The 26,276-nt window shown below is 40.4% G+C and overlaps 1 protein-coding gene across 1 annotated transcript in view; it reads left to right on the top strand.

The window, feature by feature from the left end:
- LOC122812307 (complement C3-like) overlaps positions 1 to 26,276 on the top strand; it is a 2,177,376-nt gene that overhangs the window by 1,645,787 nt on the left and 505,313 nt on the right. The window contains exons 31-32 of the mRNA XM_044084710.1: positions 11,845 to 11,904; positions 13,446 to 13,536. Of these exons, the coding sequence (XP_043940645.1) occupies positions 11,845 to 11,904; positions 13,446 to 13,536 (151 nt within the window). The remainder of the gene's footprint in view (positions 1 to 11,844; positions 11,905 to 13,445; positions 13,537 to 26,276) is intronic.

The raw sequence follows: 26,276 nt of genomic DNA, 5'->3' as shown, positions 1-26,276 counted from the left end.
TAACCACTCCAACTGGTGAACACAGAGACTTCCCTTTAGCCCAAGCAAGCACTGGCCTTCTAGAAACTTCCAAACAGTTCAGAACAACAAATCTGTAACTGAACTTTCTAAACTTTCAGAAAGTGGGAACAAAGCAAGATTTTTTTGTTTTTTTTCTTTTTGTTGTAGTTTAAAGGTAGCAGAGATACACAAGCAGCAAAATAATCACAACAGTGCAATAAATGACCCCACACGAGTGCCAGGCCAAAATCAGGTAAAATGCAGTTTTTGGAGAAAAAAACGATTTTAAATTAAGTGCAACACAGGAAATGCAGTAAACAGGCTCTAGATGTGTTCCAAGTACTGTTACTGTTACAGATATAAACTTTAGCAAGCTGGAAAATGCCAAAAAGTAGACGGCAAAGCAGTAAAACGTAACAAGAAATCAGAAGAAAATACTTAAAATCACAAAAGTGGCTCCTTTTCTTCTCTCAGCGTTTTCTCCCCTTGGTAGGTGCTTCAGCCACAACTAGCAAGCCTGAAAAGAGGAGATTTTCTTCAGGTATATAGGGCATTGAGAGACAAACACTTCTGGGAATGTTTGGGGTTATCAGAATACAGAAGGGAATCATCGGACAACCTATGTATAAGATTCTGTAGGAATGAAAAGTCCTTTGAGAGAGTAGCTGATGCATGGAACAGGCTACCAAATTACATTAAAGGAAGTACTAGTTTAGATATTATTAAGAACAGCCTGGACACATTATGAGAACAACTGTTTTGATATATTGGCAGGCTAGAAGGGCATTATTGTTTGAGCTTGAAATATTGGTATCTAAGTAAGTATGTAAGGTTTGTGTCTTTCCTGCCTCTATCACATGCATAGCAGTTTCCATCATCTCTCTCTGCATGTCACTTTGAGTGCAGCACTCCAGGTCATTCCATGTCACATGTGCAGCCACAAGTTTATGCATACCTCTGAAATGTCCCTGAATTTCAGGGACATCCCTGCTTTTGACTCCCTCTTTATCCCTCCTAAAACTGGTGACTTTTTGAGAAAATGATGTTTGTTAATTCACATTTTCTTAATCTATCAATGTCTCAGGTTAATAATACTAATATTTTAAGAGTCCATGATTGTCACTGATTAGTTCTGGATTTGTCCCTGATTGATTGAGAGCTATGAGTTCATGTGACATCACAGATCCTGTAACCAGACAGTCACCCTGCTCATGTCCAGTCTGGTGAGAGTGGAATCTGTATGCCTTACTATAGCATCACCTGTGACTAAACCATTTCCTTATCTGGAAGCAGACTTAGTGGGCCTTATGGGTTTAGGCCTGCTCTCCTTGTGACTCATGGGTGAGCTGTGTGGATTTGTGGTGTGTGTGTGTGTGTGTGTGTGTGTGTGTGTGTGTGTGTGTGTGTGTGTGTGTGTGTGTGTGTGTGTGTGTCTATGTGAGTCTGTGTGTGTGTTAAGTGTGTGTGTGTGTGTGTGTGTGTGTGTGTGTGTGTGTGTGTGTGTGTGTGTGTGTGTGTGTGAGTGTGTGTGTGTGTGTGTGTGTGTGTGTGTATATGTGTGTGTGTATATGTGTGTATGTGTGTGTGTGTGTGTGTGTGTGTGTGTGTGTGTGTGTGTGTGTGTGTGTACGTATGTTTGTGTGGGAGGGGTGGGGGTGTAGGAGTAGGCATTGTCTTGTGTGCTGGAGGATGGAATCTTTTAAATTATGTTCTAAGAGGCTTTGACAAATTTTTCTTTACAGCCTCAGCACAAGTTTTGGGCATAGTGGTGGATTGTACATGATGTGCTGTTGTGGAGATATGATGCTTAGCAATGGTATGCTTGCATCTGTTTTTCTTAGATATTTACATCTCTCACAGATTGTACTATCAGCTGGTAGAAGCGGTGAACATGTAAGCATAAGGCAGTTGCTACATGGATTTAGAACACATCTTTGATCAGACTGGTCACAGATGGGGTGAGAACCAACTGGTATTCCACATTGTCAGAGACGGGAGGACTAGGAATATTACAGTACTCAAGGGTTGCAGGAGGGTTTTTATGGTGGACTCTGAAGATTTATGGATGAAGTGTTTAAGGTGATGCTGTTACCTTAACTTAGATGATAACTAAACTAGCAGTACATTCTGTAAAGACAGAATTAGCCCTACCAAAAATGGTGACCAGTGGTGATTCACTTGGTAGTTACTAGTACTGGTTTTACCACATCTGAACACAGCCAGGAATCTATGACTGTTTCCTCCATCCTTCACCACAAGCAAAACAGGAGCACTAATCCCAAATCTGATTCCTGAGAAGCAGTTTATAGTCATTTCCCAGATGGTGCAGACTTTAAAAGTAAGACGGAGAAAAGGCTTAACAGTCTGAGTGTTGCAGTGAACTCTGAGTGGGATGATATTAAGCAGAGGTCAACAAAAGCTTTAACTGTCTAAGGGGAGGCCCTTCTCATTGAAGTCTCAGTGCTGAAACAGACAGCATCTCAAGCTTTAAATGTCTAAGGGGAGGCCTTCCCCGTTGATGTCTCAGTGCTGAAACAGAATGCATTTCAAGGTTTAACTGTTTAAGGAGAAGCCTTCCCAATTGATGTGTCAGTAATGAAACAGAATACATTTCAAACTTTAACCATCTAAGGGGAGGCCTTCCCCATTGATGTCTCAGTGCTGAAACAGACAGCATCAAAAACTTTAACCATCTAAGGGGAGGCCACGAAACATAGGTCAACAAAAGCTTTAACAATCTAAGGGGAGGCCACAAAACAGAGGTCAACAAAAGCTTTAACCATCTAAGGGGAGGCCATGAAACAGAGGTCAAGAAAAGCTTTAACCATCCAAGGGAAGGCCTTCCCCATTGATGTCTCAGTGCTGAATCAGAATGCATCTTAAGCTTTAACCATCTAAGGGGAAGCCTTCCCAGCTGATCTCTCAGTGCTCAGGAGTAAGTGTCCACAGACAGAGTTATAGCAGAGGTAAGCAGCTCTAGAAACACTTGAGTTTAAAACCACAACAGAAACCAGACAAGTAGATGAGAAAATCCAATGCAAACACACACCAGCCCTAACCTCAATACATCAACTCCCAGTGATGAGCCATTTTCTGCTGCCCTAAATAAGAAATCAATGTTCTCAACCCATCAGTTAGCTAGACTGGGAAAACAAATGTTTTCTTACTAGACCCCAGCAGGGATCCTTAAAATGCCAAAGGGGAAAAAAACTTTCAAGTAAAATAACATTTTAAATTTAAATAAACTGTAATACAATAAGGGCAAAAATCAAAAAATACAGGAAGTATACAAACCTTACAGGAAGAAATCCAATGCAGTCACACACCAGCAGTATCCTTAGAGGATATGTAGCTCCCAATGGGGATGCATTAATGGGAAGGCAAAGCATATATGAAGGAATAATTAAATTAAAATGCAAGAAGAAAGGAGTCAAGGAGAGACTTCAACACATGGAGACCCATCATGTTTTTAAACCATGATTTCAGAATAATATTTATTTATTTACTTAACATTTGTCTACCAAACAATTCTGACTTGGAATGAAGCCTATTTTCAGCATAGGCCCAGGGAGAAATGCTCCAGGCGCATATCTTTGTAACTTGGGAGGAAACCCACACGAACACAGGGTTGACATGTAGACTCTGCACAGAAAGCACTCCAGCTGAGAATCAAACCAGAGAACCTCTTGCTGTGAGGTGACAATGTTACTGCTGTACCACTACACCATCCAGATGTTTAGAGTTATGTGTAAGATCATGGATGCCAGATGATTAGAATTATGTGTAAGATCATGGATGCCAGATGTTTAGAATTATGTGTAAGATCATGGATGCAGTAGTGAGAAAAGAGACAAAGAAAGATGAAGGAGAACAAAAAGGCACGAGATGAACCTTACTAACGTTGAAAGAGAAAACTATAGCCAGGAGGGATAAGGGAATAGTACACAGATTAGATATAAACAATCCATTTTACCATGCAAAACAAGAATGAGAGGGGGTATAATTAGGCTCATCGGTGGTTTCTAGGCATGCAATCCAGAAGTCCTTTAAGTAACCTAGGCCATTTCTCAACTGCTCCAAAGCATCGTCTGATTAAGTGACTTGACACAGTAGGCAGACGAAGGCTGACCCTGTAGCACAGGAGGTAGCAACAGTTAATAACCTTAATCCTCAAAGCTAATTGCTTCTGCACAGACTGACCAATTACAGGATTCATAGTAAATCCAGCATGAATGCATATGGGCGATATTTGACTTGCACAAAATGAACAAAATGTTTGGAAGGTAGTACAGAGAAATACATGAAGTACCGTACAGTGAATGTGCTGATCATTGGACAGTAAAATAAAGATAAACCGGCGCATAAACAAGGGCTTCCAGTCAGCACATCACTGTTCTTCATGGAAACATCAAACAATTAAAGAAATAAACAGTATACATCATGTGAACTGAAAACAAGGAAAGGAACCGACTATCCAGTAATTATAAAAATAAGCATATGACTGCAACAAGCTGGTACAGAAAGTATGGTCTGAGAGAAGTCCTTTATAAGATAAGAACGACATTAGCTGAACTAGACCTGAATTAAGTACAACGAAAAATAGGCAATATGGATAGGCAAAGGAAATACAAGGTATGAACGGAAGTATAAAATATTTTTACACTATAGGAACGATAATGGTGGGGGGGGGGGCAAACACACATGAAAGTTGATAAAATATCGGAAGCTATGAGACAGAAGACAAAATGATGGTGATTCATACTGAAATGTGGTATAGTAAAAATGGTTTATACAGTTCTATTAGCACAGTCAGATTGGCTTACAAGGACATACATTTTTACAGACAAAAATATGGAATGAATATATACTATACTTATACTTTTAAGGTAATTTAGGAATCAAGGTTAAAACCAATGACAAGGTGAATATAAACAAAGACGTGAAACGGTGTGTTAAATATGATACTTCTAGTGATATGCAATGTTACAACTTCAGTGAAACTATGGTGTGAGAAAATGAACAAGAAGGTCAGAAGATGATAAAGGAAAACTTTTTAAAGTTTTGCATACAATATGGTGAATGTGGCAAAAAGATTAAACAATGATCTAGGAGATTTTTATGAAATGGTAAACAGAGAAAATGATGACTGAGGAAAAGGCTGTACAGAAATGAGCAATGCATTGCACCAGAGTATCACGAGAAAGTATTATGAAGTAGCACACAAGGTCTGTTTAAAAACTATATAAAAGAAGCAGTCATGCAAAGAGGAAAAACAGAAACAGATGTTATAATCTGTGGGATTAAGTATGGAGTATAAAGTGAAAGGAGAGGACCAGAGTCCAAAAGCCTTACTCTCAGTGGCAGTGACCACTTACACTGAGAGCACACTGAGGGCTGGGGTTTTAATCTCGTCCCCGCAGTAAGCCTGTTTATAGATACGCCTTACTCCAGCAGGTCTTTTGGAATGAGGGCAGACTTACAACTCGTTTGGAATCTGGCAATGAATCACTATGTTATATAAAGGGATTTAATGATGTTTTAGAAACTATAAACCTTGTTTTCCTGGCTGTAGAAGAGTAAATGTTTTGTGGAAAAGATTATAAAAAACATTAAGCATACAATAGTTAGAATATTTATAAATGGATAGCATATTGTTTAGATATTATGAAGGAAAAAAAATGATCAATAGATGAAAATATGAAAAAGATGTTTATATGTGTGTAGCACATTTAGCAGGCCAGCTATGCAAAACTATACATTCTGGAATTAGAAATTAAGATAAATGCAACATTATGTGTAAAAAGCAATACAAATATAATGCAACAAATGAAAGTTTCAATAACTTATATAAGATTGGAAATGAAAATGATTAGTAGACATCGCTACTCTTTTTGTTAAGTGACTTGGGATCCTTTACATCCACTTAAGTTACTGCTATTTCAGTCATATGAAATCTTGGTTTAATGTTTCGTCTAAAGGACAGCAACTCAGGAGTGTAGTATGTCCAGATGCTGTGCCATTGGGTCAGGACTTGAAAATGAATCAACGCACCTGATATGGAAATAGAACCTATAGTCATCTGTTCCTCTGGGTATCAAAGCTGACTATGATAGCTTACTATCAAAGTAAATGTACACTGTTAGCTTATTTGACAGTGTCTATCTCATATTCCTTATGCACTAATGTCTTTATCAGTTACCAGTGGTGTACCACAGGCTCAGTTTTGGGCCCTTTTCGCTACCTGGATGAGACTGTCTTCTTAGACTGAGCTCACCTCATGATGACTACTCTATCCTCCCAAACTGATTCTGATTCACCCTAATTCCCATGCATCACTCCAGACTGATCCCATCCCAATCTGGTGACTGTGTCTTCTGAGACTGATCCCACCTCAGGATGACAACTATGTCCTCCTGAACTGATTCTGATTCATCCTAATTCCTATGCATCACTCCAGACTGATCCCATCCAAAATCATCCCATATGCACCTTTACTAGGAAAGGCACACCCAGACTCTGTTACACTTTGCTGTGAAGGAAAGGTTAGTTTGCTTTTTATTAGTTGTACTTTGTATTACTCTATTGCCTTTTTATATTTTGAATACTGTGATTTGTTTTCATTACCTTGTGTTTTGCTTCAAACTTCAAAAGACACCACAGCTCTGTTTCTTGTGAGTCAGGCAGAAATTAGAACCGATCAATTAAGGACTCATACATAAAATAGAAGAGGTCACGTAACGTTAATCATTTGTGAAATGAGGGAGTGGAAATAGGACTTAAATCTTCTATTTAAGGGGTAAAATGAAACATTTCAGAGCTTTATTGGAAAGGCTCACCCAGACTCTGCTACACTTTGTTGTCAAGGAAATGTTAGTTTGCTTTTTATTTGTTGTATTTTGTATTACTTTATTGCCTTTTTATATTTTGAATACCATGATTTGTTTTCTTTAACTTGTGTTTTATTTGTAGTCTGCTTTAAACTGCATATTAAAACTTCAAAAGAAACCACAGCTCTGTCTCTTGTGAGTCAGGCAGAAATTGTTTCCCACCCGCTTACCCTGTTACTATTCTGTTGTTAAATACCACTGTCTTTCTAGTTGCCTGCCCCTTATGTTAATTTGACCATACATCTCATTTCCTCTCTGCTTTCACTGGCTTGTGTGAGTAAGCACAAAATTATCATTTTGTGAAATCGCTCCCCTTAAACTATTTAAATGTATTGGCCATCCTACTGTATTCCATAGTACCAGAATACAAAAGTGACCACTACCTTTCAATCTATCTTGCTGTTTTAAAAATAGTGACTCCCTACTAAAACTTAACTTTTTAGACAGGTAAAACTTAAGTTACCTACTTTCACATCTAACTTCTCTAGTGCACACTACAGTGTTTAGGATAAACCATTTTTTTCATCTTACCTTTAAGCATCCCTGTGACCAGCACTTGCTCTAATACCTGCTGGAAAGCACTAGGAAGCCTTAAACTGATACAGGCACTCAACTCTCCTTGTTAATAAGGAGAAATTAATTGTAGGCACTAAACAGCCTATAAATGCAAAGTACCTTGCTAAGGTAAGGGAAAGCAGCTCTTGTACTTTACAAAAAAAAGCACCAAACCAGGCATGTCCAAGGGTCAGCTTCCGGTGATTTCTCCTGTCCACCTGGTGAATCTGGGCATACTGGGGCAATGCAGCAATTGCCTCATGTACACAGACAACCCTCTCCTCCTACCACCCAACACTACAACCTGTGAGAGATGCACATACATAGCCAAACTAGAAGCAAAGCTCTCTCCACCCAAGATTGTGCTATACAGTCAAGAGGAGAAGGTTAACACCTGCACTATACCTCAAGCAACACATAGCCCTTCTAAACCCACACCACCAACACCCACACAGAGCAACACTAAATCCACATATGCGGAGGCCCTTAACTGTAACCTGCCCAAGCAACATGAACCTCCGAAGCTGAAACGCAAACACCAATTACAACCAAAGTGTCACATAGCTCACAACAACAGGGTTTTACCCAGCAGCAGCCCCTAAGGCAAGACAATGTACCTAACACTTTAGTCATAGGTGACTCTGTAGTCAGGCACACTGATGTCTCACTCACTGGGCTGAACAAGGAGAAAATTACAGTCAGATGCCTGTTGGGTGTCTGGATCTACCACATAACACATGCACTGAAGTCACTCCACAACAAGTACAAATATGACTATGTCATTGTCCATGTTGGAGTGAATGACTTGAGACGTACCTCCCTGGACTGCATGAAAAGAGACATGGAAGAGCTTTTGGATCATGTGACCCAGGCAGGTATGACCCTAGCCTTAAGTAGCATCCTGCCTTCGCCCAGAATGATACCACAGTATAAAGAGAAAAATGATTGACGTCAACAATTGGCTAAGCTTCTGGTGTCATTCAAAGGGAATCCAGTATCTGTCTGCCTGGGATGACATGATCGGCAGAACACAATGCTTTGCCAGAGATGGTCTGCACCTATCGCCCCTGGGATTCAGGTTACTGGCTAAGGCTCTTGCCACCCCTATAGTGCCTTTTTTAGGCAAAGTTCAGAGGACAAAACCACCACCGTAACAGGTACAAGCATGCAAAATCTGAAGGTAATGCTACTCAATGCTAGGAGTCTAAACCTCTAAATGCACTCTCTCAAGGCACTCCTAAAAATGAGAACATTGATATCTCTGCAGTAACTGAGACCTGGTATAAGGCTCCAGAGAGCACCCCTGCAATACCAGACTATAACTCTTACCACACTTTTCAGCCACCAAACCAGGATCGAAACACTAAAGGTGGAGGAGTGTTCATATTCACCAAGGATATTCACACCACCAGGCTAGTTGCCCAACACAATGCGTCTGAACTTCTCCAGGTGCAACTAACACTAGGTAAGACTGCAGTACAAATTGTAGCTTGCTACAGATCCCCCACCATACCCCAAGAATCTCACTACACCTCTAAACATACTGGAAAATATTAAGATACAACCAAATAACCTACTACTGGGTGACTTCAACTACCCTGCCTTTAACTGGGAAAACTACTTGTGTACCAATACCTTTGCCCAGCGGTTCTTGGCATTCATAAATTCCAACACCTTGGATCAACTAATCCATTGTCTCACCAGGGGCACCAATATCCAAGACCTGATCATTACCAATATGGGAGATAGATGCTCCACACCAGTGGTCACCCCCTCATTGGTCAGGTCTGACCACAAGCTAATCACCCTTGACATCCACATCTCACCCCCTACCCCCCAGTAAGGAAACCTCCATAGAAAAATTTTCCAAAGCCAACTTCATGCTACTCAAGTCAGAAGTGACAAACATCATGACACCCATGCAGACGGGAACTGAAAGTTCAACTGCTGAGTCCTACACTAAGTCACTGTGCGAGCACATCCACTCATGCATGAATCGTGCCATCCCAAATAGAAGCAAGATGCTCTCCTCCAAAAAATGAAGCCAATCTGGTGGTCCCCTGCCATAAATAAACTTTACAACAAAAGGAAGAAACTGTTGCAGAAAAGAGGAAAATCCCAGGATGCAAAAACCTCCCTTACCAGCCTCAGTAAGAAGTTGAGATCCCTCATAAAATCCTCCAAAGCAAGTTACGACAATAAAATTGCCAAAGATTCCAAAGACAACCACAAGGCATTCTATAACTATTTCAAGAATCTAAATAGCAATGCTCAGATCTGCTCTGAGCTACAACAGAATGGCATTAAATATACTGATCCCAAGGATATTGCCAATATCCTGGCATATCGATTCAGTGCCAACTTCACCCCCCTCTCACCCCCTAAATGGCCCATCTCAATACTGGAAGATTACCAAATTCCAGTAATAATGGACACACAGGTAAAAAACGCACTATCCAAAGCTAAGAATACAGCATCCGTGGGACCAGATGACATCTGGGGCTGTGTACTACATGAACTACAAAATGAACTGTCAATTCACCTAAGTATCATGTTTAATCATAGCCTCACCTCAGGCTTCGTGCCCACTGAGTGGCTCACAGCTACAGTTGTCCCACTCTACAAGGGTGGATCCACCTTGGATTCTGGGAACTACCGCTCCATCAGTCTGACTAGCCTGATCTGCAAGGCCATGGAGCGTATTATCAGGGAACTTATAAACAAAGACATTGGCAACCTTCAAACACTGGACCCCACCCAGTTTGGGTTTGTGAAAGGCCGATATTGTCTCCTGAACCTAACTGACTGACTTCTTCAAACCAGTCTCCAGAGCCGTTGACAAGGGTAAGGCGGTCCACACAGCCTATCTCGAAACTCGCCAAGGCCTTTGATACCATCCCCAACTCTGGAATCATAGATAAACTTACTAAGCTGGGCATTAATCTCTACATCACTCGATGGGTTGCCAACTGGCTTACTGACAGAACCCACACTGTAAAAGTAGCTGACTCCAAATCCAGCTCCAGACAAGTGGAGTACCTCAGGGTTCAGTCATGGGACCACTCTTGTTTGGCATCTACTTCTCTGAAGTACAGGCCAACACTAAGGGACTCTGGCTAACAAAGTTCACAGATGACAGCAAACTGGGAGTCATTATTGAATCCCCAAATGATGTGGATACTCTACAAAAGGGCCTTACAGAAACAGATGCTTGGTGCCAGAGCCACGGGCTCAAGCTCAATGCCAAGAAATGTATAGTTATCCCCTTTGGGAAAAAACATGTACCCATGAATTACCACATAGGTGGCAGTACACTAAACACCAAAAGTTTGATAAGAGACTTAGGGACACAGGTGGACAGTGGTCTCACCTTCGATAGCCACATCACCACAACAGTCAGGAAATCCTTCTATGTGGCACACCTCATCACAAAGGGCTTTTCATCCAGAAAAAATGAGGTCATTGTCCTACTCTTCTCATCCCTCATTAGACCTATTATAGAATACAATGCCCCATTTGGTATGTACCTCTCAAGACATCTGCAACAACTGGAAAGGCCACAGAAATACCTCACTAAAAGAATCACAGGCCTAAAGCAGATGCCCTATGCTGACCCCCTTAAAAAACTCCAGCTATACTCTGTCACATATCGTCTACTCAGAGGTGATCTCTGCTTAATATATAAGGCCATGTCAAACCCAGAGCTGTTGGACATGCTATATTTAAAGAAATCCCAATCCCTCAGAGCCACACGCTCCAGGGATCTAAACCTTGTCATCACAATAAACAAAACATGCTGGAGAAAAAGGTTCCTGACCCAGAGACTCCCTAGACTCTGGAATAGACTGCCCATACATGTCAAGCAGAGGACCTCTTTGGCCCTCTTCAAAAGGAACCTTGACGATTGGATGGTAGAAAGGAAATTCACCCCAGGGATCACGTCAGTCACCCTGCTAGACAAGGGTCCAAGAAGTAAATAGTGTGGGAAGAAATAGCCAGGGAATTGTTATGGCTAGGTTTGTATAGGCTCTAGGGCCAATAGCCTAGTACCAGCCTATGAACCTATGAACCTATATGTCTTCCATGAGCAAAACACCCCAGGCTGACTACAGAGTTTTCCAGAACTGATCCTTCCCAGCCTAACTTGTTGATATCATGCCAGACTTGATCACATGCCAGTCTAATTAATGTGTATCTCATTGTATATATTGAGACATGATCTCAGACATACCCTACCATATCAGCTCTTCATGGAGGAATGTGTAGCCCAACATTTCAGCTAACTGCTTGCAGTGCATTGTGACATTAGTTCTGAATCTTATATCTCGATTTAGGATTGTTTATTGTCTAATACATATAACAAAAAGGCAGTACAATGACCACAGTCATCTTCTGTTCACAGACTAAGCTCAATCAAGATTTCAAAGTGGTGGCCACGGGCACAGGACAAGGAACTCTCAATGTAAGTCATTGCTGTTTGCTGCACATACTACAAATGGCTTGTTGTGTTTGCATTTATAACTTTATTTCTTCTCAGCTGCTTGCTGTGCTTAGATTTGAAGGCATTATTAATTTGTTCTTTATTGTGTTTATATTTACTCATTCACTGCTACTGTGTTGTTTGCTACATTTGCAGGCCCATTTTTAATTCATTGTGTTGCTAATAAGTAAGTAAATAAACACATATTTGAGCTCATTGTTAATGCATAGTTTACCATGTTTATTCTTGTTAATGTATTGTTTATTGTGTTTATATTTAAGGCTTTATTGCTAAGTTATTATTTACTGTGTTTCTGTTAGGACATGCATTTCTCTTGCATTGTTTGTTATATTTACATTTGCAGTCCAACTGTTAATGCATTGCTTGTTGTGTTTATATTTTTAAGCCCATTGTTAATGCATTATTTATGTTCTTGTTTGCAGTATTAGTGCTAATGCACTTATTTGCTTTGTTTACTTTTGCAGTCCCATCGTTAATGCACTGAGTGCTATTTTTTACATCTTCAGACATTGCTGTTTTTACGCTTGCAGGCCCACAGTTAATGTATTCTTGTTATATGTTCGCAGGCTCATGGCTAATGTGTTCTTGTTATATGTTCGCAGGCTCACGGTTAATGTATTCTTGTTATATGTCCGCAGGCTCAAGGTTAATGTATTCTTGTTGTATTTTCACAGGCTCACAGTTAATGTATTCTTGTTATATGTTCACAGGCTCATGGTTAATGTATTCTTGTTATATGTTCGCAGGCTCACAGTTAATGTATTCTTGCTATATGTTCATAGGCTCATGGTTAATGTATTCTTGCTATATGTTCATAGGCTCACGGTTAATGTATTCTCGTTATATGTTCGCAGGCTCATGGTTAATGTATTCTTGTTATATGCTTGCAGGCTCACGGTTAATGTATTCTTGTTATATGTTCACAGGCTCACGGTTAATGTATTCTTATTATATGCTTGCAGGCTCACGGTTAATGTATTCTTGTTATATTTTTGCAGGCTCACGGTTAATGTATTCTTGTTATATGCTTGCAGGCTCACGGTTAATGTATTCTTGTTATATGTTCGCAGGCTCACAGTTAATGTATTCTTGTTATATGTTCGCAGGCTCACGGTTAATGTATTCCTGTTATATGTTCGCAGGCTCACGGTTAATGTATTCTTGTTATATGTTCGCAGGCTCACGGTTAATGTATTCTTGTTATATGTTCGCAGGCTCACGGTTAATGTATTCTTTTTATATGCTTGCAGGCTCACGGTTAATGTATTCTTGTTATATGTTCGCAGGCTCATGGTTAATGTATTCCTGTTATATGTTCGCAAGCTCATGGTTAATGTATTCCTGTTATATGTTCGCAGGCTCATGGTTAATGTATACTTGTTATATGTTCGCAGGCTCATGGTTAATGTATTCTTGTTATATGTTCGCAGGCTCACGGTTAATGTATTCTTGTTATATGTTCGCAGGCTCACGGTTAATGTATTCTTGTTATATGTTCGCAGGTAATGACAGTTTATAATGAAATTGTAAAGGAGGAGAAAAAGAAGTGCAAGAATTTTGATCTGCGTGTGACTGTTGAAGAAGATGATTTAGGTAAGAAAACCAGTCATTGTAGAGTAAGTCAAAGTGCTGTATGTGTCACAGAGAGACCAAGGATGAAGTGAGTGCACACATTCAGTGACCGTTCTGGTGTTTGATAAATTAATTGTCTTGTGAATATGGCCACGATCACTTATTAGTGAAGGTTGTGCATGAAAAATGCATTTCTTTTTTATTTTAACATTTTTGACCAAGAACGTCCGACTAGGACAGAGCTTATTTTCAGTGGAACCCCAAGGAGAAACACTTCAGATGCATGTCTTTGGAATGTGGGAGGAAACCAGAGTACCTGGAGGAAACCCACATGGATACAGGGAGGACATGCAAACTCTGCACAGAAGGCCCCCCTGCCAAGAATCGAAGTGGAGAACTTCTTACTGTGAGGCTACAATGTTAACCACTACACCACCGCACTGATACAATAATGCAAAAATGTATTATTGTATCCTTTTTAAAAAGTCCTCTACTCCAGGAAACTGCCACAGTCATAATACACCCCCTAAGAGCTGACCCAATTATTCAGGATTTGGGGGCTTATGTGGATAGTGACTTGCATTTCTACCTATGTGTCTACTGTCATATTGTGCAGCTTATAAACAAAGGGATTGTGTTTATATCTAGGGATGTTATTGTCCCCATTTACCCAGCCATTATTAGGCCAATGATTGAGTATAATACCCCCAATGGCATGTATTTGTTCGGACACAATAAAAAGATAGAACACCACCTACAGAAATCCTAGCTAAAACAATCCAAGACCTAAGCAATATGTCCCACATGGACCGATTCAAAGCTATGTCACTATACTTGCTATCCTACAGACTGTCAAGAGGTGACGTGTGTCTGTCATACAAGGCAACGGATACTGATGGATTTATTGCACATCAACAAGTCAAATGGCATCAGGAATACTAGGTCTAGGGATATACATTTTTTCTGCAGCATCAACAGAATGGTTTGGAGGGACAGGTATATCTCGGTACTCTGAAAGTGACTCCCCATCCTTGTTAAACAAAGCTGGGTCTATATTAAATCATTGAACGTTTAGAAAAGCGAATGATGATTTATTGACCCCATGTACGTGAAAGCTTACAAACTCGAATGCTTAGAACAGCGATTTTTTTTCCAAGGGAAAGAAATCGCTGCTCCAAAAAAACAAACACTTAAAACATAACAAAGTGGGGGGCTTTGCCCCCCACACTCCCCGACATGGGGGGCTGTGCCCCCACCCCCCATTTAAATATACCTACTCTGAGATCGCACTACAGTGGCAAAAACGGTAAAGTAACGGATGTGGCCATATGATTTCTTTCCCAGGGAATGAATTTCCTTATATGCCACTTCGTCATTTTGCCTTTTCGTCTTTTCAAGTTCGACCTAGACACATTCAAAAGAATGCATCTTCGGTCATCTAATAGGGACCCACAAAACTCATCCCTGTCCACATTCAACTGTAACTTGGATGCATGGATGGGAAACAGAAAATTTACTCCCGAACAGCCCCCCAGTACTATTAATGGACAGAGGCAGCTCCTAGCCACTTTATCCCACGCATGGGTTCCCTGAAATTACTTATGGTGTGATCCCAGAAAGGGGAGCTGATGATAATGATGATGATCCCAGTTATTCTGACTAGGGTTAATGTACATTTATAGGCCACGGGATGGGTGACATCAGTCAGACATCACACAGGATGGGTTGATTCAAGCCCCATCAGGGAAAATGGCCCACTTGGACAGGTAGCATAGTACTTAGCTATGAATATATATAAAAACATGAACCATGGCACATCATCAACATAATACAGTGTTGTATTTACCAAATAAATAATACTCCAGTACTGAACACTGTTTTATATTATTTTTATTTGAGGTCAGTGGGCATACCTCTCAATCTCCTAACACAAGAAATCTGGACAAAGCCAAAAATAATGGGGGGCAAAGGCCCACAATTAGGGTCGAATATTAAATATTGCTCTTATAAACTTAGAAAGTTGCTAGAATAAAGGGTTTTGTTCATTTTCTGAAGGAAAAGATGTCTGAAACTCAAATGTCTGTCATTTAGTGAATTCAATCCTCAATGGTTTGCCAGAAAACTACAAGCTTTATGAGGAAGATACCAAAAATGTGAGGGAAAAATCTGGAGACTATACTTAAATCTGAACAGTTGAGAGGGTATGCCAGTGGGAACACAAAGACAATCAAACCTAATTTTCTGCTATTTTGAGGTCAACCTCTGGTCTTTCCTGTAAAAGAGAAACATTCCCCCTTCCCATCCTAAACTTTATTTGTTTGACATTAGCAGGAAACAGTAATGCTATCTAGTCTGCCTATTAACTGGATTTAAAATACCGTTTCCTATCTCTTTCTTACCCTCGTGCTTTACTCACCATCTGATGCCATCTTGAACGCCTGTCTGGATTTTCTCTACCATCCATCTCATTAGCTCACAACCCTCTCAATGAAGTAGTAGTTTTGCAGTTGTCTCTAGTTTCCTGTCTGTGTTTCCACCTTACCTACCTTTACTATTTCAGGTGATCCCTTCACATCTCCTTAATGTGATCTGATGTGTAGATAACAATAGAATACTGATACTGATAATAGAGTATGGATGCTGTTCTTTACAATGGGATTCTCTTGTGAGAAGAGCTGCAGTTCCTCCTGACTCCAGTCATACACTCTCACCTCTGGCTACTGCACCTTTGGACTTCTGGGGGTCTTCCGATGAACTCCTTTCAGCAGTCTATGGCCTCCAGAACTGTATACATTAATGAAGGTGTAGCCTGACTAGGCCTGGTAAGGGGGGTGCCTTGATTTCTATAGTCTGGTCTCCTAAGACTCCACCCCACCCCAGCATTCTCTTTATTACTGCCACTGGTCTGTCAGTCTGCTCCTGGTGGTCCATTTCAGGGGTAATAAGTACCCTTCTACTCTGCCTCTATCAAATCTCAGTCTGGGGTAGGGCAGTGGTGGCCCAAATACATCATTTTGCATCTGCCTTTAATGAAGATCAGCTGCCCGCTGACTGAAGCCACCCTTATACATAACAAGTGCACCTGCCCCACATCTTCCCCTACTGCACCTGTTCCAGAACATACATCTACAAAGTGATCCCCATCCAATATTTTTGAACCCCTAGCTGAGACGTGGAACTGCTAGTCCAGGGAATTAATGAAGTCCACGAATGTCTGTGTGTACTTATTTGAGGTAGTGTAGGCTTCCCAGTTAAAGAAGACATAGCTGAAGTAAACCAAGAGAGCGATGTTAGGCTCAACAGCATTAGATGTCAGTTTGTTTGGATATGCTACATGGGCTGCAGATGACATGGAAGGCTTACGGTAGTTGGCTGCGATATGGTACAGCATTCTATTTACTGTGAAAAGGATGCAGAGTAGTTCAAACTCATTGTCCTGGCTTATGAGTATGGAAATGAGATGGCTGCTTAGGAATACAGACACATGCTCTCTAGTAACACTGTCATTTTCTGAGTTGTGACTTAAACAGGGGTAAGCATTCTAACCGTGCTCTCTGGGAGTGCTATTGTTGTTCTGAAACCTTTTCTCATGAACTACACACATATCTATATTCAAGAGTTAGATAAAATGCAATGAGGAGTGATCATGCTGTGCTTTATAATGGGGTAATATTTCCCGAACAGTATAATAGAGTACTGATGCTGTGCTTTATTGTGGAGTAATACTTTCTCAACAATACAATAGAGTACTGATACTGTGCTTTACAACAAGGTGATACTTTCCCAACAGTATAATAGAGTATGGATGCTGTTCTTTATAATGGGATAACACTTCCCCAATAGTATAATACAGCACTGATGCTGTGCTTTACAATGGGATAACACTGCCCGAACAGTATAATAGTACTGATAATGTGCTTTACAACACAGTAATACTTCCCCAACAGTATATTAGAGTACTGATGCTGTGCTTTACAACATGGTAATACTTCCCCAACAGTAAAATAGAGTACTGATGCTGTGCTTTCCAATGTGGTAATACTTCCACAACAGTTTAATAGAGTACTGATGCTTTGCTTTACAAAAAGTAATACTTCCTCAACAGTATAATAGAGTGCTGATTTGCTTTACAATGGGGTAATATTTCCACAACAGTATAATAAAGTACTGATGCTGTACTTTACAATGGGGTAATACTTCCCCAACAGTATAATAGAGTACTGATGCTGTGCTTTACAATGGGGTAATACTTCCTCAACGATATAACAGAGTATTGATGATGTGCTTTACAAAACATTAATACTTCCCCAACAGTATATTAGAGTACTGATGATGTGCTTTACAACAAGGTAGTACTTCCCAAACAGTATAACAGAGTACTGATGCTGTTTTTATTGCAACAAAGTATTGCTACTCCAACAGTATAATAGAGTACTGATGCTGTGCTTTACAGTGGGGTAATACTTTCCCAGCAGAATAACAGGGTACTATTGCTGTACTTTATAACACAGTAATACTTCCCCAACAGTATAATAGAGTACTGATGCAGTGCTTTACTATGTGTTAGTACTTTCACAACAGTTTAATAAGAGTGCTGATGTTGTGCTTTACAATGGGGTAATACTTCCACAACAGTATAATAGAGTACTGTTGCTGTGCTTTACAGTAAGGTAATACGTCAGCAACAGTATAGTAAAATACTGATGCTATGCTTTACAACAAGGTAATACTTCCCAAACTGTACAACAAAGGTTCATAGGTTCATAGGTTCATAGATAGATACTAGGCTATTGGCCCTAGGGCCTATAGAAGCCTAGCCAAAAGGTACCCTGGCCTTCGCCACCCAAGAAAATTATTTTCCTGTGCCTCTGTCGAGCAGAGCCACAGAGGTGATCCCCGGGGTGAATTTCCTATTTCCCATCCAGTCATCAAGATTTTTCTTGAAGAGTGCTAATGAGGAGCTTTGTTTGATATAGATAGGTAGTTTGTTCCAGAATATGGGAAGTCTCTGGGACAGGAATCTATCCCTCCAGCATGTTATGTTTATTGTGGTGACAAGGTTTAGGTCCCTAGAGTGTATAGCTCAGAGGAATTGGGATTTCTTTAAGTGGAGTATGTCCAACAGCTCTGGGTTTGACATAGCTTTGTATGTTAGGCAGAGATCATCTCTGAGTAGGCGATAAGCAACCGAGTAAAGCTGGAGTTTTTTTAGATGGTTTGCATAGGGCATCTGTTTGAGGCCAGTAATCCGCTTTGTGAGGTATTTCTGTGGCTTTTCCAGTTGTTGTAGATGTCTTGTGGGGGACATATCAAAATGGGTGTTGTACTCTATAATAGGTCTAATGAGTGATGAGTAGAGGGGAACAACAAACTCTTTTTTTCCTGGATGAGAAACCTTTTGTGATGAGGTATGCCATGTAGAAGGATATGACTACTGTGGCAATGTGATTATCAAAGGAGAGACTACTATCCACCTGTGTCCCAAGGTCTCTTATCACACTTTTGGTATTAAGTAGATTACCACCTATGTGGTAGCTTATAGGTACAGAGTTTTTACCAAAGGGGATGACAATGCACTTTTTGGCATTGAGCTTAAGGCCATGGCTTTGACACCAGGCATCTGTCTCAGTGAGGCCCTTTTGTAGGATGTCCACATCGTTAGGAGTTTCGATTATGGCTCTTAGTTTGCAGTCATCTGCGAGCTTTATTAGCCAAAGACCATCTGTGTTAGCCTGTACTTCAGAAAAGTAGATACCAAACAAGAGAGGATCCAAGACTGAACCCTGTGGTACTCCACTTGTCACTGGTCTGTAGTCGGATTTGGAGTTTGCTACCTTACAGTGTGGGTTCTGTCAGTGAGCCAGTTGGCAACCCATCTTTTGACATAGGGATTTATACCTAGTTTAGTGAGTTTATCTATAATTCCAGAGTGGGGGATGTTGTCAAAAGCCTTGATGAGATCTAGATAGGCTGTGTTAACCACCTTACCCTCGTCTACAGCTTTGGTGACTGCTTCAAAGAAGTCTGTCAGATTTAGGAGACATGATCTTCCTTTTACAAACCTGAACTGGGTGGGGTCCAGAGTTTGGAGATTGCCAATGTCTTTATTTATAAGCTCCATGATGATACATTCCATGGCCTTGCAGATGAGACTCATTAGGCTAATGGGGCGGTAGTTCCCGGTGTCCATGGTGGCTCCCTCTTTGTGGAGTGGGATAACCTTCACTGTGCGCCATTCATTGGGCACAAAGCCTGAGGTGAGGCTATGATTAAACATGGTGCTTAGGTGGGGGTGCCAGTTCATTTTGTAGTTCATGTAGAATGCAGCCTGGGATGTTGTCAGGTCCCATGGATGCTGTGTTCTTGGCTTTGGAGAGTGTGGTTTTTACCTGTGCAGCCGTGATTACAGGAACTTTGCATTCTTCCGGTATAGAGATGGACCCTTTAAGGGGTGAGAGGGGGGTAAAGTTAGCACTGAACCTATCTGCCAGGATGTTGGCAATATCAGTTGGTTCTTTATATTTAGTGCCATTGTGCTGTAACTCAGAGCATCTGAGTGCTGCCATTGAGATTCTTGACATAGCTATAGAATGCTTTGTGGTTGTCTTTAGAATTAGTGGCAATTTTGTTTTTGTAACTAGCTTTGGATGATTTTATGAGGGATCATATTCTTACTGAGGCTGACCAGGGGGTTCCTCCAATCATGGGATTTTACTCTTTTTTGCAACAGTTTCTTTCTTCTGTTGTAGAGTTTGCTTATGGCAGGGGACCACCAGATTGGCTTACTTTTTTTGGAGGATAGCATCTTGGTTCTGTTAGGGATAGCACAATCCATGCACTTGTGTAACTGCTTATAAAGTGCATTTGTGTAGGATTCAGCAGTTGTACCTGCATTGTCCATCTGCATGGGTGTCGTGAAGTTTTCCACTTCTGTCTTAAGAAGTGTGGAGTTGGCTTTGGAGAAATTGTTTACGGTGGTTTCCCTAATAGGGGTGTGGGGGGGGGGTGTGGACATCTAGGGTGATTAGCTTGTGGTCAGATCTGACCAACGAGGAATTGAACTTTGGTGTGGAACACCAGTCACCCATGTTGGTAATGACCAGGTCTAGGAAATTGCTGCCCTAGTGGGGGTGTGGAGAAGTTGATCCAAGGTGTTGGAATTTACAACAAGGTAATACTGAATATTGATGGTGTGCTTTAAAATAAAGTAATACTACCCCAACAGTATAATAGAATACTGATGCTGTGCTTTACAGTGGGGTAATACTTCCACAACAGCATAATGCAGTATAAAATACCAAAATTGTTGTTCACCTCTGAGATAAAACCGCAGTATTTTACAGAACTAACAAATGCACTTCACCATGAGGTGGCAATGTATCTAAACCACAACAAGGTGCTGAATTTAATGCCAAATTTCACAACTGTCATTAAACTGAATGTTGGCAATTCAGCAATACCGACAGTGGATTTTATCTTGAAACTAGACTAACTCTCACACATTGACTACCCATCACCATGAGTCCCGCTAAGGAGAGGATGGAGAGATGATAACATCATCAAGCAAAGGAGAGTAGTATTGATGGAACTGAATTCATCCTCAAGTCTTGGTGAGTACCTTCACAAGGTGGACCTTGATTTAACAAAATATCAACAAAATGACACTGATATATAGACTTTATTTTGTATAGCATATATCATGGACAAAACTAGGTTAAAAATAAAAAATACAGGTGGGTGCACAAGTCCCAGGATAAAACAGTGCCTGACCCTGGTAGGTGCACTGGTGCCAGGAATGACATAAAGGAGAGGGTGAATCTGTATGACACATTAATATCCTTACAATGGGGTTAGGCCAGGCTCAGGGCACGATGCCCATGCCCCCCATCGACTCCTTATGACACATTAATATCCTTACAATGGGGTTAGGCCAGGCTCAGGGCACGATGCCCATGCCCCCCCCCATTTTCTCTTTATGACACGTTAATATCCTTACAATGGGGTTAGGCCAGGCTCAGGGCACGATGCCCATCCCCCCCCATTGACTCCTTATGACACATTAATATCCTTACAATGGGGTTAGGCCAGGCTCAGGGCACGATGCCCATGCCCCCCCATTGACTCCTTATGACACATTAATATCCTTACAATGGGGTTAGGCCAGGCTCAGGGCACGATGCCCATGCCCCCCATTGACTCCTTATGACACATTAATATCCTTACAATGGGGTTAGGCCAGGCTCAGGGCACGATGCCCATGCCCCCCCATTGACTCCTTATGACACATTAATATCCTTACAATGGGGTTAGGCCAGGCTCATGGCATGATGCCCATGCCCCCCCATTGACTCCTTATGACACATTAATATCCTTACAATGGGGTTAGGCCAGGCACAGGGCACGATGCCCATGCCCCCCCCCATTGACTCCTTATGGCACATTAATATCCTTACAATGGGGTTAGGCCAGGCTCAGGGCACGATGCCCATGCACCCCCATTGACTCCTTATGACACATTAATATCCTTACAATGGGGTTAGGCTAGGCTCAGGGCACGATGCTCCCCCCCCCCCATTGTAGAAGGAAGTAGAAGTCCACAAAATCCACAAAAACTGACAGGTCAAAAAAGAGCTATAAAGATTAAAGAGTGGACTGTTGATGATAAGAAGGAAATTATGCATTGTTTCGATTATGCAAGATGCTCATAATTTCTGGATGGAGGATACACAAAAAGGTTAAGAGAGAAATTAGAGGAAAGAAAAATACTTGCACAAGAAAAACTGTCAAAGCTTCAAATGCAAATTTATGTTCATTAATACAACAGATTCATGAAAACATTATATAGACCAAGAAATCTTGGGCTGTTTGGAAAAAAGTGACTGAAGAAGTATGAAAGAATCATCATCATCATCATCTTTTGGCTGCTCCCGTTAGGGGTCACCACAGCAGATCATCTGTTTCCATTTCTTCCTGTCCTCTGCATCTTCCTCTGTTACACCAACCACCTGCATGTCCTCTCTCACCACATCCATAAACCTCATCTTAGGCCTTCCTCTTTTCCTGTTACCTGGTAGCTTCATCCTTAGCATCTTTTTACCAATATACTCAGCATCCCTCCTCAGCACATGTCCAAACCAATGTAATCTTGCCTCGCTGGCTTTGTCTCCAAACCTTCCAACCTGGGCTGACCCTCTAATATACTTATTCCTAATCCTGTCCACCCTCGTCACACCCAGAGCAAATCTTAACATCTTTAATTCTGCCACATCCAGCTCAGACTCCTGCCTTTTTGTCAATGTCACTGTCTCCAACCCATATAACATAGCTGTTCTCACTACCCTCTTGTAGACCTTCCCTTTCACTCTTACTGGTACTTGTCTGTCACAAATCACGCCTGACACTCTTCTCCAACCACTCCATTCGGCCTGTAATCTCTTCTTCACCTCTCTTCCACACTCACCATTACTCTGAACTGTTGATCCCAAGTACTTAAACTCTTCCACCTTCGCCACCTCTACTCCCTGCATCCTCACCATTCTTCTATCCTCCCTCTCATTCACACACATATATCCTGTCTTATGAAAGAATAAAGAACAAAATCTAAAAATTTTTTGAAAGTTATAAAAAAATGCACATGGGAAAGTAAGAGACATCTGATATGGTGCAATATTTCAGCAAATCAGGAAGCAAAACTAGTTAACACAAAAAAGCAGCTCCAAAGATATTTGAAAAGGAATACAGGTAAAGGCACCCAGATATGGAAAATTTCACAATAAAAAATAAGATCGCAAACAGGGAATGTAGAACAGAGGATTAGTAAAATAGCGTGTTAAACAAATTGAAGTGAAGGATTTAGTGTAGAAAGTCTAACAAGTCTGGTAACATCACAACATGATAGAACAATGAGTGCCCGAGTTAAGGAGAAAGTGGTCAAACAGGAAGCATCTGATCAGTTGCCATATGAAGATACTTTGAATCCTTCAGTAGGAAACCAGTACAAAAGTTCAGTTGGAGATGCACAGGAAGAGAAGGAACAGGAAATGGTGGCAACTCTGACACAGTCAGTGTTGTGGAGTCAGAGACCAATGAGTTCCCATACAGGCAACCCATGAATGGTTCATATCCCAGGCCCCTGCTTACACTTACCAAGGGTATCAGAACTTGTCAGAGATTTAGGATGCATGGCTAGGCTTAAAAAAGCTTTGTGGTTCTTAACCTATTAAACACCTACAAACCTATGAAAGACCAACGGATGATAAAGGATGAAGCTGAAGAGAATATGTCATGGAAAGATGTTCTGGAACTTTCTGTAGAATGCCCACAGGAAATGGAGAATAAAGAATGTGTCTTCAGGTTAGAAGAAAAAGATCTAATGGAAGAATTGTTGTATTTAACAGAGATAGATAGACATATTAAGTTCAATGCATGAAACAGATTACAGAAAGTCAATAAGGCATAACATGTTACAAGACTGATAAAACAAATGTACACAGTAATCAGGACTATTAACTGAAATTTATGTGATATTACAGAAGTAAATAGAATATATCACTTTGCAACTAAATTAATAACACATAAACTCTGACCACAAAAACACAGGGCAATAAGGGAAAGGAAGGGGAGAAATCAAACGCCATCACGGAAGTATCGAACAGAGAGAACTATAAAGCCTTTAAGACAAGAAGTGCACTGTTAGAAGAGTATAGAAGAGCAAAACAGTGTAAGAAACTTCTCTGTGTGGAAGATTTTCAGTCCATATATTTCTAGTTAATCACTGTATATTAATCAGATCAAACAATATTAGTAGAAGTAGTGAACGTAAACTTGTCAAGTCAAAACAAAACAAAACAAAAAGTAATAATAGAAAATATATAATTCTACAGCATTACTAAGTATTCGAAAGTAATCCAAGCAAGGCAGGCAGTCTGTTTCCAGTCAAAAATCCTTTATTAAGTACACAGACAAGCGATCCAAGTAAAACAAAAAGAGAGTAATAATTTCCTCACAAGCTTTCTAAATATATATATATACGTTTTATCAGGCATGGGAGTGGTTTATTGTGCTGTAAAACAAAGTGTTATAGGTACACATGTTAAATTCACATCCCTTCCCCTATCAGTGTGACACAGATCAACAAAAATACTCAGAACAATACATGTGATAAAAGCAGTGTGCAGTGTCAGAACAGACCAGGATTTAGTATACACTATTGCAAATAATAAACTAAAGATATCAGCACTGGCAGAAAAACTTAGAAGATATACATATAGATATGAAAGAAAAGTATAAAATAAGCAATTCATTGATGACCCAAAAAGTTTAATAGAGACTTGGGAAACGAAGCAAAATGAAAAGAAACAAAACCAAAAAAAGAAGAAGGAATTGACATATTTTGGAGAAACATCTATGAAGACCCTGTGGAACAAAGCAAAGATGCTGAATGGATAGAAGAAATAAAATAAACAGTAAGAAGTTCAAATGTACAGGATGTGAAATGGGATTTAGTAACAGCCAGAGAAATTGAAACAAAATTAAGAAATGCTCCTAACCGGAAAACCCCCAACCTAACGTCTGGCAAAAAGTATTAACATCTTTGCACAAAGATTTAGTCTGCATTAAGAACTGCTTATCCCGAGTAGGTACCAACCTGGTTAACAGGAAAAAATATATTCCTCCCTCCTCCTCAAGAATGAACCTGCAAGCTATCCAAAAACTATCCACCGATAACTTGCCTTCCAACGATGGATAAACTATATACTGCAAATGATGCTAACAGAGTTTATAGCCATTTAGATGAAAACTCAATCACGACAATTGATAAAAGGCTAACAACAGAAGGTCATATGGAACAAAGGATCATTTGTTGTTAAATAAAGTCATAATGGAGATTTGTAAAAGAGGAAGAATCTAAGTATGGCATGGATAGACTAGAAAAAATATCATTTGACAGCATCCCACCCTACACTGATCAATTATATTACAGTGACCTTCAAACAGGGACGTATTATTATCCCAGGGATAAAATTTCAAAGAGGGATATTCCTGGGTGAATCTGTCACCGCTGCTCTTTTGTCTTGCCCTTAACCCATTATGCTGTCTACTTAACAGATTATGGCATGGATACACTTTGGGTCCCAGACAACAACAAAGTGTAAAGACTTCTCACCTCCTTTTTGTGGATGATTTAAAACTGTATAGTTCATCAAAGTCCATTGAATATGTTGGAGAAACAGATAAATGCAGGTTCTGTAAAAAAGAACTGGAAAAATTGTACATCTTGTTGTTGGGTCTGATACACTAATGGGACAGGACCTGTATACTGAAAGGCATAATAATGTGGCAAGACTGTTGTATTGGGGATTGTGCAGACAATCCAGTACTGAAGTAGTTGAGAAGCACTGGAAACATGAACCACAAAGCATTATTGTGAATGATGGAGTTTACGTCACATGGGATTACCATTACCGACAGTACAAAAATAGATATGAGTAAAGTAAATATAGTATAGGCAAACTAGGCAGCTGCCTACAGCGCCACTATAACAGGGGCACTTTTCCAGTATTTATTTCTTTATTTTTTTGTAGTAAAGAAATGGTTTCTTTAAAATATGTTGAATGAATACAGGAAAAAGCTAAGCAGTAAGACAAACTGTGAGAAAAAGGAAGACAAAAAGTAATCTGGATAGTGTAGGTAGACCACGATGGGAGCACTAGGTGATGTGGGGTGGGTGCTGTAGTGCCCTTTTGCCTAGGCACCAGTTG

The sequence above is a fragment of the Protopterus annectens genome, chromosome 9.part0, assembly GCF_019279795.1.
Source record: "Protopterus annectens isolate FY-2018-M chromosome 9.part0, PAN1.0, whole genome shotgun sequence".
Taxonomy (NCBI): Eukaryota; Metazoa; Chordata; order Ceratodontiformes; family Protopteridae; genus Protopterus; species Protopterus annectens.
This window is presented reverse-complemented; position numbering and strand designations above follow the sequence as displayed.